At 40.2% G+C, this 13,626-nt stretch overlaps 1 protein-coding gene across 3 annotated transcripts in view; it reads left to right on the top strand.

Moving 5' to 3' along the window:
* The window catches only part of LOC143354182 (ras-specific guanine nucleotide-releasing factor 1), a 69,402-nt gene that overhangs the window by 9,932 nt on the left and 45,844 nt on the right, over positions 1–13,626 (top strand). For all 3 annotated transcript variants that reach the window (XM_076788046.1, XM_076788045.1, XM_076788047.1), the window contains exons 3-4: positions 452–582; positions 3,549–3,665. In XM_076788046.1, coding sequence (XP_076644161.1) covers positions 452–582; positions 3,549–3,665 — 248 coding nt within the window. The remainder of the gene's footprint in view (positions 1–451; positions 583–3,548; positions 3,666–13,626) is intronic.

The raw sequence follows: 13,626 nt of genomic DNA, 5'->3' as shown, positions 1-13,626 counted from the left end.
GATAATTTCTTTTTTATTTTTATATGGGTTTTCTCATGGTCTTTTTTTCTTTACTTTCAATTTTTCTTCTATTTGGAGTTTTAAGGTTTAAACCGTACAACTTTGATTTCAACAACTGTTTTGTATGGCAAATTGTTTGCACGTAATTTAGGTGGCACATTTAGCCGAATCACCCTATGGAGGAAATAGGGGAAATAATTCGCTTCACCGTGAAATGATTTAATTTAGCCAAGCGAGATCGCAATGGAGAAATTTTCAGTCTCTGTAATGCCTGACGACTGTGCAGCCGCGCGACTAATGCGTCGAATGAATTTCCACTTGAGAACAATGATGTACAACTAGTTAGCGCAACACACCTCGGAACATTGGTGGTAAACGTCGGCGATTCGGTTGCGGAATCAGTTATGGCGGGCGTGTGTTTCAACGCGCGACATTCGTTGTATGTTCCCAGTGAGGGTGAACGACTCGCAGCTCATCATGCTCTCGGATAAGGCGCATCAGGATTATACCATGAAAGGACATCTGCATAAGCGGACCGCGGACTTGGCTAAGTGGCAATTACGGTGGTTCCTTTTATATCAGGTAAGCTGTCAACTTTTCTGTTTTTTTTTTCTCTCTTTTTTTTCCCCCGTAATTTTAATTCCATTTGGGGCTACGTATTTTCGCAGCTTTTAAGCAGGATTAGAGGATTTCATCGCCGCTGATTTCGTTTGATCTGTCGGTTCTCAAACGACTTTTAATTAGCGTTTCCTATGCGAAGATGAATCTCCACCACCTAAACTAACATTTAACATCGTTCGTGAAACGGAAGGTGGCATGTACATCTTCATATGTACGTTGTTAAGCGGAAACTTTCCAGAATAATCTTTTCGAAGCATTAATTGCGCTGTCTATTTAGCTACCTAAATCCCTATCCGAAGCTTTCGCACTTATGCAGAAACTTGACGAATCATGATGGTGCGAATACGATCCGCGCATAGAACGTGTCCCAGTAAGGAAACGGTTAAGTTCGGTGGTGCCAAGATCAACAAAAGCGTGGGCGGCGATGTCGAAAAATGTAAACGACACTTATCGCTTCCTCCGATTGCCTGGGGATTATTCGCCATGAATTCGCAGCTCAAAGTCCGAGTGAGCTCGGTTTGTTTCACAAAGAAATAATGGAACGATTGCTCGAAGGACTCCAGCGAGTACGTCGGAAGTCTCAAAGCGAACAATGGCTTTTCTGCATGGCATCGCGCTGGCACACACACAAGCACACGCCGACAATGCTAAGCCAATTTCTGGTCTAAACGTAGATCACAACCATTTTATATTCATCCTATTTGTTGGGTTTATTTTCATTCCCCGAGACATAAATCTAAACAGAGCAAAAAGGTGAATTTTCGCTTCCACTTTGGAGAAAGCATCGTAGATTCGCGATAAGGTAGAGTGACCACGTTACCGACAAAATTAAGCGAAAAGTGGTTTTACAATGGTTTTATTGAAGCTGAAATTGAAGTTTTTCGAGCATGCGGTTCAAATTAAAGGTAAACGAAGTTAAAGAAGAGCTTGGGAGGCTTCAAAAGCGAACATCATCGTATCTTTCAGCTGAAGAAAAACGAAGAACGTTCTACAGAAACAATGGAAATTCAATTCGTCTTCGAAATTGCGCTCTTTTCCGCAAGAACATCGACGTTGCCTCGGAAAAATATAAAGAATGGATTCGTCGAGAGATTTTTAACTTCTTCGGATAGTTGCAATGAACAAAACCGCAAAATCACATCATATAAAGTCACACGAAGTCATGCTAAGTCATATAAAATCGTACAAAGTCACATAAAATTATACGAAATCATACAAAGCGATATGGTAGAGGGACCACGTTACCGACACAAATAGGCGACCTGCAAAAGTCACGTGACTACCCTTGGTCCCTAATAGCTGTTTAATTCATCAGTACAAATATCGTAAAATATTTCGCGATGTAGCAGTAGAGACGTAGAGACTTCGCCCTTCCGCTTGATCTTATAAGCAGACGTTGAGAGATCGTCCTTTGAAGTGAAGCAACAGCGAGTATCGTTCAAGTCGTTACCACGGTTCAATAATTTATCAAAGCAGTCTGTGATTGTCATGGAATTGTTCTGTCCCTCCGAGAGAAGGCAAGATCCCCGAAGATAGTGGCGATTCACGTCTGTAACTTGCGCATTGTTCCATCTGTGAAATTTCACTTCAACCGAGCACTCCCTAGTTTGAGTGTACTGAACCGACGGCGAAATGTAGCAATAAGTTAGTAATTTTCATCGTTGCAAATTCAGCTTCTAGGAATGGACGTAAATCCACCGGAGTGAAATACAGGAAATAGGAACAGAAATTGGCTCACCATTCTCGATACGTCTGCCGGTACATTGTCATGCAGAAAAAGCTATTGTTCGCTTCGGGAGTTCCGTCGAACTCTCTAAAGTCCTTCGAGCAATCGTTCCATTATTTCTTTATGAAACGAACCGTACACAGTCAGTCGTTCAGCTGCGAATTCATGGCGAATAATTCCAAGGCAATCGGAGGAAGCGATAAGCGTCGTTTTCATTTTTCGACTTCACCGCCTACTTACAAACTTAACCGTCTCCTTAATGGGACACCTTCTCTGCATGGATCATATTCGCACCATCATGATTCATCGAGTCTGTGCATTAGCACGAAAGTTTCGGATAGCGATTCAAAATTTAGTCGCAGCTAATTGTTCCCTTATGTTAAGGTTGAAAAACTGCCAGCACTAGTAGATCTGTGCACAAGTAATCGAGGTTTTCAACTTTGAAGCAGTAGATTTTACCCGTAGAATAAATAAAAAATTTTTCTAACAATTAACAAGTTTATTTCTTGTGGCGATTCTTCTGAGTAATTTAAGAGGTTAAATTAATTTGAATCAATTAAGGTTCTTAATATGTTCTTCTTATCGATGGAATAATCAGCATTAATTGATCGGGTGCCACATAGATCGATTATTGTATCCATTGTACTACAACAAGTGGCTGTATGCATTTTAATACGAAGGAAGTTTCAGCATCTAATCGGAAAAATGATTGTGTATCGATAAAAGTTGACGAGTCTGTGTTTCCTGTAACGCACTGGAAAGTTTCTCGGGAACGTGTTCCAGATACAAGATAAAATTCTCGAAGTTTGGCCAGGCTTTAGTCAACTTGGACTTGGATTTCGCAAAAGTTGTTTGAGAAAGTTTTTTCCAGAAGCGTGTAACCATTTTCGTTTGACGTTCCCGGACTTCCTGTTTTCGTTGCCGCTATTGACCGCGTCCACGTTCTCAACTATCATCGAATCAATTCAAGAGACGCCTACGTCTGTTTTATACTTTCTCGGAGAACTTGAACATCAATTAAATGTTTAAATATTGTACCTCTGAAATTTAATTCAGTATATACTATTGTTACAAAAGATAATTAACCCGTTGTAGTCTTAAAAACATTTTAATGCGTTGGGATTGTGCTTGGCCAATATTCCGTTAAAGTTTACTTTACTTTCCTGCAGATAACCGATGATGGGTGCGATGTTTGTTTCAGAACTTGCTGTTCTATTACGAGAACGAACAGTGTTCCAGGCCCAACGGCGTTGTTTTGTTGGAGGGTTGCTACTGCGAAACGCTCATCACCGCCAAAGGCAAAGAGTCGGAGAAACAGGTATGTGTACACAGCTTTCAGTCTTTGCGCTACACCGACGGTCGTTGCAAATATTTCTTCGGCGTTAAACAGTCGCACGTTACATTTATCAAACGGCAATCATTAGCGTGTCGATAAATTAGCTTCGAACAAATAGTTGAGCGAATTTTCAAAATTTGCTGGATGCAGAAAAAGAAATTGCATCGTTTATGAAAACGAAACTGATTACCTACTTCTCCGCAATATGTTAATTTGAAAAATCGATAGATACGAGACCATTGTAAAAATGTACTATCTACTACATACAATACAGGAACAGAACTTTATTTCGAATACAAATATATTTCGACTTCACAGTTCAGAAATAGATATATGTATCTATTAATTAATGAACTACACTTATTATACAAACATAAATTGTGTTGAATGTAAAAACTGTAACTGATATCATAGAATAACAAGAAATCGGTGTTGCTGACCATTTCTTTTAAATACATTTCCGTAAACATACATACTTGTAACCACGTGTTTGATGCTCCTCTAAGTAATCTGATATGCCAGGTACATAATATGCTTGCGAGGTACATAAACGACATTGAATACGGGGGCACGTTCATAACAGAATCAAATACTGTTTATACGGAACTACCTCGGCATTATCTGGATCCTGTGCGCGAGTATGTTTCGAAAACGTTCCTTTTATACACAGGTTGCCAAATGTATTTCTCGCTTTTAAGGAATTCTCTTTTCATACGCAAACCATAGAAACCAATCGATTTTTATTAGGTGGTTCAATAGAATCATCTTCCCTTGTCGCTCGTTGATTACTTGTTTACCCGAATGGAATTATTAAAATTCAAAAACAAATCATCCCCTCCACGTTTATACCACTTTGGGACAGCCTGTAGACTGTAGACAATAGAAGAATATTGTTTCCGAAACTTTAAAGTTGTTTGTTAAGAGAACGGTTATCAGACTTACAGACCTTATAGTTCCTTCAAGACTTTTGTTCTTCGCGATGAGTACTGTAGGACGCGACAAAAAACATTTTTGACCTTGGGAACGTCGGGCACTGAACTTTTAACGGTTTTTACACACATAATTTCTTGACGTCCTGTAGCTCTGTTCGAATACGGAATGCACAACAATTTCAGTTATATTCAGTCACCGAGAAGCGTGAACTCGGCTGAGGATAATTGCGTTTGCCTTTCGAGGATTACCGAGGGTGACTATCGTTATCGTTCGAATCATTCGCGTCGCGTGTACACGCGCGACATCCGAGTCAAGTGTCATGAGAAACGCGCCACGTGCAACTCGAGCGCGTTTTGGTAAAAAATCGCTGGGGCCAGCCCCGAGCTAGTGCAAATTGCGCTCCTATCCCTTTGTTGCCGAGTTAATACAGCCGCTCGCGACCTGCATGGATACACAAAGTTAGGGAATGGCATGTTGTGTTGTGCACCGGGATGACGAGCGACGCATCGCATCGCGTTGCAGTAAGAGGAATAGCAGTGCAGATGCTAAGCAAGTTTGACAGTTGCGGAACCACAAAGTCTGCTGACAAACGCTGCTGCACGCCAAACGATGTAATAAGAGTAAGATGCATCGTGTTGCGTTATTGGTTCACATCCTGACGTCCGATAAGTCTGGAAAATGTAATACTGTTACTTGTGAGAGCGAAACGAACTGAAATTCCCACGGAGAAGTTTTATCAGTAGACTGTGGATCTTTTTGCAAAACAAATATTGACAGGAGCCGAGTGGCAATATTTTTCTGACATTAATTATTCCAATAATTCGAAAGTAATACATTAAATATGGTTTTGTATGATTTTATATGATTTCGTATAATTTGTAGCAATTTGTAGCTGGAGATACTTTCTAGCGCGCGCTACTCTCGATTTCATCCAGAAAACTCATCCAATGGTACAAACATGCTTGGATACCACGGCATGCGCATTGTCAATTTTTAGCCTACTTATAACGCTTATATTACCAAATATCCGCATAATCTCGTCAGCTGATGACCAGCGCGCGCTAGATTGAACCTTCCTCTTTCGAATGAGCCTTTTACCAGCGAAAAATATTCTCATATAAGGACATTTTTCGCCTATTTTTGTCGGTAACTTCGTCACTCTACCTTATCGCGAATCTACGGAGTCTTGGTTAATTCGGAAATCCACCATCTTTTATCCACCAAACTGAAGACTGATGCCCCTCCAGAATATTTGCGACACGTTGATACGTCGATACGTTGTACCCGAATGCTGCACTGGTCTAGTTGACAAAGTACGGACCACTTCTCATAGTATGTACGTACTGATCAAATGTGTATTCAGGTTCGGCTATTTGAAGAAGAAATTCCACTAAATTACCTAACTTCTCCACTGCTCTACTGCTCTGTTCCCTACCTATTTATTCGAACTTGGCGTCGTCAAGTGGCCATGTGCGTACGTACCGAGTAACTTGGAAAAGTTTCCCGATGTTTTTTACTTTGCAAACATGAGCGACACCGTTGCTATTTATACCGTATCCCTATCGAAATAGCTTCTTCATTGGGCGGTCACGGTACATGTACTCGAACCAACAATCGGAAGATTACAATGGCGAACGAAAGACTGTTGAAATACTAATGTATACGATAACTATATCACAATTTATACAAACTGAAATTTGATTTTCAAGCAACAATGAATCTTTGTCTAAATATCTACCTTTTATAATATTAAAAGTTAGTTTAATTTTATATTTTCGTGATTGCAACTTTGATATTCAAATATTTTGTTAGTTTTATCACTTTGTAGGACCTCCGATTATTCGTACAAGCCTCTTTCTGTCGCCTACGGTACCTGTTGCGTCGTGTTTCGACTCACATAATTCAATCGAGATGATCAACTCTGCTACTACCTTTGGCAGAAAATATTCGATTAAAATCGTGATTACGATTGAATATTGAATTATGAACGCCGATTGTTATCAATTCCACTTGTTGTCTTTCGTTTCACCCTTGCCAATTGTTCAGATCGAAAAGTCGCTCAGTTAAAAGTTGTAGTAACATCAGAAGCATAAAGCACATAATTTTTCCATCTGTTCATAATAATTAGATCACCCGCTTTGTTCCCTGCTATTGCTTCAAAAGTAATCACAGCTGGCGTGACCATGCTGGTATCACGGTGTATTTGCTGTTGGTTAGAGTATCGATTTTAATCAGTAGCGGCGTTAATGGGCTAAGTGCTGCACGTTATACGGCGTGACACGCTAAATCCCACGCACGGTTGAAAAAGTTGCGAGTACACGGGAATTCAGGTACATTTGTTTGTGCACGGTGTCGTCCCCTTTGTTCCGATGCCGGTTCCACACAAATGCGAGCGGCGCGTTCGCACGGGGAAACGCGGTAGCTTGTGTGCTGCGTTTGTGCAATATTTGCGTGCGATAGCGAACTCTTTCCGCCGAGTGTTTCCACACGTCGCGTATGTAATTTGTTATTCACAAAGTTACATGCGCGTCGCGAGAACGCGTGTTACGCGAAAAATTCTAGCCCCATTTGATCAATACACTTTTTTACGTTCTTATTATGCAACTGTTTTTTCTTCTGTATAATTGCGCGCTATGCATTGCTGGAATGTAAACAGCGCGTCTACTAACGCTGCATTCGTTTCACTGTAGAAAAGGCAGATCAGTTTTTAATAATAATTTTAGCGAGTCTAGACTCTTAAAATGTTTTTACTATTTTGCATTTGATTGTCATTTTGGACAATCACATTTTGGTCACGATTCAATCAATGTATTTGAACAAATTATTTCAAAATCATTTATTCAGAAAATTTCGTCTCGGTATCCTTTCCGTAACTGTCCGAAAGGTCTCTACCGTAACTGTCAAAATGTTATCCCCCCACCAGTGGGCAAACACTCTCGACGACCGAGCCAGAGAGGGGTCGAATATCGGTGAGACTCGCACAATCGCTATTCTTTTTTCTATGTTCGGCACACTATCAAAAATGTAGCACCTCTACTGGAACTGTCGCTCGTCAGATACGGAGATACTACTGTACTACAAACGCGAACAATACATACAGTTATTTTTTGCATGAAATATAATCTAGATAAAAATAAGAATGTTTATTACAGCGAATGATTATTATTCGGTACAATTCATGACGAAGAAGAGTTTTACGAATGTTTTTTAGAAACAATGAATAATTCATACGCACAGGTTCGGACGCAGCACATTATCGAATTGGTTGCAATTGTAAATCAACGCTAATTAACTCGGCCATCTTGACAGCTGACCTGGCTAATGAACAATGATTTGCAATGCGATTACAATGCAATCACCATGATTAATCGTTTGTCAATAATTTGTTTGGCGTTCAGTGTAAAGACAGACGTTACACAAGTAAATATATACATTTTTACCTATACCTATAATTTCATTTATTGTAGTGTATTTTTGCAAATATGAAATCAAATATTTTACAAAACTATATAACTATTATTGGATTGCAGATTTTATCCATTTATGACAAACACGAGAAGACAAGACAAGAACACGAATATATATTATTTCCATCTTATGGATAATAAAAGTTAAAAATAAAAGATAAATGGTGTATTATAACATATTGGTGTAGGATATGGACGATATTTAAAGCTGTTGAAATGAAATTAATTTATGTAGATACATACGTACACATACTCCTACTGTATAATTTGTTAGTCGCTTTTGAGTTAAATTGAACTAAACCATGCACCAGGCTTGATTTAGTATAACTCGTGTTACGTGGAGAAAGATCTTTACCGATAAGATGACAATAGCTCATTTTTCATAAGAGACTACATAAATTTTGTGCTCCAGATTCTAACTTGATACAAATGTTTGATACAGTTTTAACTAACAAATAAAAAAAGAATCATTATCGGTCGGTTATAGGAGGAAGCATTAGCAGATTTTGATGATCCTGCATCATTTGTCAGATTGTTCACTGATTGATATGAATTGTTTACATCGTAAAAAATTCCATTTTGTAATGGGACGTCCGCGACGAGGAGAATTGATAGTTTCTACGGCAACACGTTCCAAGTTACGAGCTAATTACACGCGAAGTATTAACGCACAAGGTATACCATCGATTTCTTGAAAGGTCGCTTGACAGGTTGACCTTAAGTCTATTTTACTTTTTTTCCCGATGCATTCTTCGCTGGCTTTTTCGCATTCCTGAAACGCGATTACAAATCGCTTAGACGGAATGAAAATGTGTCACGCTTCCGAAGTTACTTCCAGAAAGGAGGATCCCATTTTTTCCTGTTCACGGAAACGCATTTTAAAATTCATACTGCACTCTTTCAACGTCGCTGTTAATATCCGGCTTCATTGGACATGCAAACATTTTGCGTGTGATATATCAACCGTGAATGCACGTTTTCACGTTTGGCTCGCGCCTCGGAGAATTAAAATAAACTGGCCGCCGATGGTTTTTAATTGAACTGAATTATTTATGCCGCTGATTATTTTTCAGAGCCGATATTAATGCTAGCGTGTCGCGATATTTCAAATAGACTATAACTTTCATTCAGAATTTATTGTGCGTTTCAAAAACAGTAATGATTCATATCATAAATAAATAAATAAATAATAAGCTTCAATTAAGCGCCTCGATACAAATTAATCAATATTACATAATTTGGATCGCGAGTCTTGTCCATTTATGATGGTTGTAAAAGTGGGTTAAATTTGAATAAAACAAAGGTCGTAAAGCCAATTACTGAAATGTTGTTTTTTTTCAACAAACATTTGGAAAAAATCCGAACACGATCGTAGTTCAATAATACAGCAATGATCACCGAGGAGAGTAATATGATACGGTATTAGAAATAGTATGAGTTCAACAATGCAAATTCAATAACAAAACTTTTTTTAATAAAAAAATACCACAAATCTGTTGGTAAATGTATCATGAAAAAATCATTAGAAACAAGAAACTTTTATTATTGGATTATTATTGTTTCAACGGCGACGTTGATATTTCGTTTACTCACTATCTTTTTTACAGAATCCTTCGATATTTCGGTCCTAAAATGTTCACATACTATATCGAGACCTTGCTGTACACACAAAAATTGGTTACACAATATAAGAATATTTCAGAAAAATCGCGATCGTTACTTTTCCGCCGAAGAACAATTCAATGCTACTCTTTGTAAAAGGTCAGTCGGTTTTTATAAAAGTAGTTTTAGAATAATGAACGTTAAAATGTGGTTCGCACGACTGTGTAGATAAGAGCAATTATTTTTTCTAATATGAAAAAGTGCTGCTGCTTTCATTAAACGTTGAGCTACATTTTTGTATTGAATTACTTCGAACGAGCTGTTGCCGCGAGAACGGCCGGATATAAAGAAGGTTGCTGAAAAGGTTTTCATTCCCTTTAAAAGGGGTTATTGTTTTATTGACCGGAACAATGGTCGCGTTCTAATGGGAAATATAATTCATTTAGTAAATGCAATACAGGTAATTTGACGTATTACAATTTTAATTCCAGAATCGATATTGTATTGCATTTACTGCTGTCTGCCTTGTCCGATAATTTGCTTGATCGAAGAATAAAATTACAGATCTCGTATGATAATACCCACAACCTCATAATTACATCTTTGATTACTAATTCCCTGCTACGTGTTAAAATTTATGGCCGCGAATGTTTCTAACATGTCAACGTAGTCTTGTGTACGATTATTCTAGTTAAATTTCCGTTTCTTCGCAAGACAGTTTTAGTTTTAGTCGTTGGTCTGATATTAGGAGAGGTGTTTTATTAGGCTACTTCACTGTACACCAGAGCCGGACAACTGGCGGCCCACGGGCCGACAGGCCGCGCCAGTGTCGCCAGAAGAGTCCAAAACTGGAGTCTTTTTCCTCTCCTCCTTTTCCCCTTCCACTATCCCATTCCACCACCAGGAGTCATACCCGAGCTGTGTTATGTTTACATTCCTCGGCGTCCGAGGCCTCTCGAGCTTCGCGGTCCCTCACGAGGTATACCCCGCGGTAGTGGGGATAATTCCGCGATATTTATCATCCAGGTCTTGGCGACGTATATAGAGAAATCACTGTATAAGCCCAGAGTGTCGAAACGTCGAACTTCAGTCCCCCGCTTTCTTTTTCAATTGCTATCCTTATCTACGTTCGCCACACCACAAAGAATATAGCACCTCTACTCGGCGTCGCCAGATCAGGGAACTGAGGGGACTACAGTTACCCTTTCTCTGCTATTACCAGGCTAGTCATAACGCAGACGCAGATGTAAGCGATTCGTAGCAAAAGTGTGGAGATGCTTGACGCCGGAAATGGGGGACTAACGTCGTAGAAAGGGAAGGGTAGAATGAGGGACAAGTCTTAATCTGGTGACACTGCTTTTGCTATAACTGTCGCTCCGCGGCAGGCTTGTGTGCTCCTCACAATGCTTCCCCCTCTACCACTAAATGTGACTCGATTCTTCTTTTCCTCCCTTTCGTGGAAAGAGTCGCAAAAGGGGAACCTGGATCCCATTTCACCACCATGATCACACTCCAACGTCCCCCACTAAGACCGTCTAGAATTGTACTATCGTCTAGGTAGGATACGCGGCAATAACCTAAAACTTGCGACATGTCATGTCATTGTTGCATCCCCATCTCAATCCCCGTCGCGCTCGCACAACGTGTCACATATTACTCTGGTCATCAGAGAGAGGGTACATTGTATTCCCCCCCCCCCCCCCGATTTTCCCGATCTGGCGACACTGGGCCGCATACTGTTTCTTCCTCCTGTTCCCAGTGCCTATCAGGTTCTCCATTCGACTGGTATCCCACGGAAGAAATAGCGTACAGCCCGTGGGACTCAGTTTCCCGGTTCTGGGGATAAAGTCATACCTAGGAGTGGTGCTGAAAAGTAGGAGAACCGGCAAACTAATGGTGGGGGTCGCGCTGCGACGGCGGGAAACGAGTTGTCCTACTCTGCCCTACACCAGTGTCTCCAGATCAAGGCTTGTTTCCCTACCCTAATTCCGTTTCCCTTTCTACCGCATCGTTCCCCACGCTTTCGCCGCAGCCGGGGTCACGTGACGCGTTCTTGTCTCTGACGCGCATACCCCGGGTAATGGCAGAAGGAGGGTAACTTTTTCCCCTCGATTAGTGCTCCCTCCGCTCATCTGGCGAAAATGCAGAGATCTCCGTACTGTTCGAAAACCATTCGTCCGTTTCGGTGGATGTTAACCGATAGAGCGTCGTCTGCAGTTTAATCTTATAGGCGATTCCTTCTTCGCGTAAGAGCCTTTCAAACGCACCTTTTCGAAGAAAGGAATCACATCCTCGGGCAAGAAATCGATTGCACCTGTCAGCCTTGACGCGGGGCGAGTTCGCAAAACAATGACTACGGCGAACATCGTCGGTTCTTCTTACATCGAAGTAGTCGCCCTGCTTTACCATGCCATTGTCTAACTGCCAGCATTGTCTCTGCTTTACATAGTCTGGAGGAAAGGGAGGCGGAGAGGTTGCATCATCTTTCTCGGTTTCACCACGCCTTGCTCGTCCGACAATGTCGAAGCTATTGTAGTAGTAGCGTAGAGGGATCTCGGTACTTGGACAATCTCAAATAATCGAATTTTTTTTTGCACTTGTGAAATATATTCACATTCCGTTGGATGTACACATGCAATAAGCCTTTTCCGTAAATTCACCTGGTCACTGGCCCAGGGCGAAAAGATCGCTGCCCGTACGGGCAGTCGCGTGCGACCGTAAAATAAGTCGCGCAAGGAGTTGATCCAAATTGAATTGAATTGAATTGAAATACATCCAAACCGCATAGGTGTACGACACGATACAATTTTGTAAATCGAGTAATCGATATAACGGCAAATATATAAAAATAAATTTGTATTGTCATTTTATGGAAGTTGTTCATCTACTAATTCATTCAGCGACAAATTGTCTATTATCTACGTTTAATGTATTAATAATAACTTTTTTTAAGGACCGGTCATTTTGACCACGCACGGTAGGAACAGGTATACAGAAAATGTCGGTAGGTTTAGTGTTAATAAAACTCAAAATATTTCTTTCGCCAGCTATAGGATTGCTTCCGGGAAAAATATACTGAAAATAGTATTAATTTTTATCAACGTACACGTTCTTCTATATTATTTTTCAAATATGTATGCACCTGTTAATGATTTTTTCATAATTTTTTTTTAATATGTTCGTAACCTAGAATTTATAAAACGCCACAGCTGTGCACCCCCAGGGTGTTATAGCATTAAACCATGAAAGAAAAACGTTGCTACATCATCAGGAAAGTGATCTACGTCTTTCTAAATATAAAGCGGTGTGAAATCACGTTGGCGGCAATCAATTATTGATTTTAAAATGAAGTAAAATTACGTCGCCAGATGCCAGTTATAGTTCTTAAAATGACGTGAAATTACGTCAGCTGCTTCCAGTATGCTAATAAGGCGTACGTTAATGCATTATGTACTACCTTTGTCGCTGATAAGCATTGCGTAGAATACTGGTGGGCGATGTTAAGCATTATTATAGGTGGACAGACTTTCTCGGTTGTTGAATTTTTGGACCTTCTAAGAAACTTGTTTAATTCAATCGAAAATAAGGGATAATTTATTAACAATGCTGTGCTTCTGTAAATAAACGCCTGTTCATACTGTATCCGCACAGACACGTAACGTATCCGCGTATCGGCACCGTTCCAATACAGGCTATAGTATTTATCCTACGATCGCCTACTGTTCGCTGAAGATATCATTTCGAACCCATCGGTTGTTAGGAGACTCTGCGAACGTGTTTTCATTTAGAACACCGCAGCATTTTCAATTCTTTATGCATCAGCGTTACGTGGCACCGTGTAGTTGTTCCGTCCGGGGACCGTTATTTGAGCAGAAATTAATTAAAAAGGTGGTTGAAAGCAGCTTGTACAAGATACACGAGGGCCACAAGGGAAAAGTCCG

Source organism: Halictus rubicundus, chromosome 5 (genome assembly GCF_050948215.1).
Source record: "Halictus rubicundus isolate RS-2024b chromosome 5, iyHalRubi1_principal, whole genome shotgun sequence".
NCBI classification, from domain to species: Eukaryota; Metazoa; Arthropoda; class Insecta; order Hymenoptera; family Halictidae; genus Halictus; species Halictus rubicundus.
This window is presented reverse-complemented; position numbering and strand designations above follow the sequence as displayed.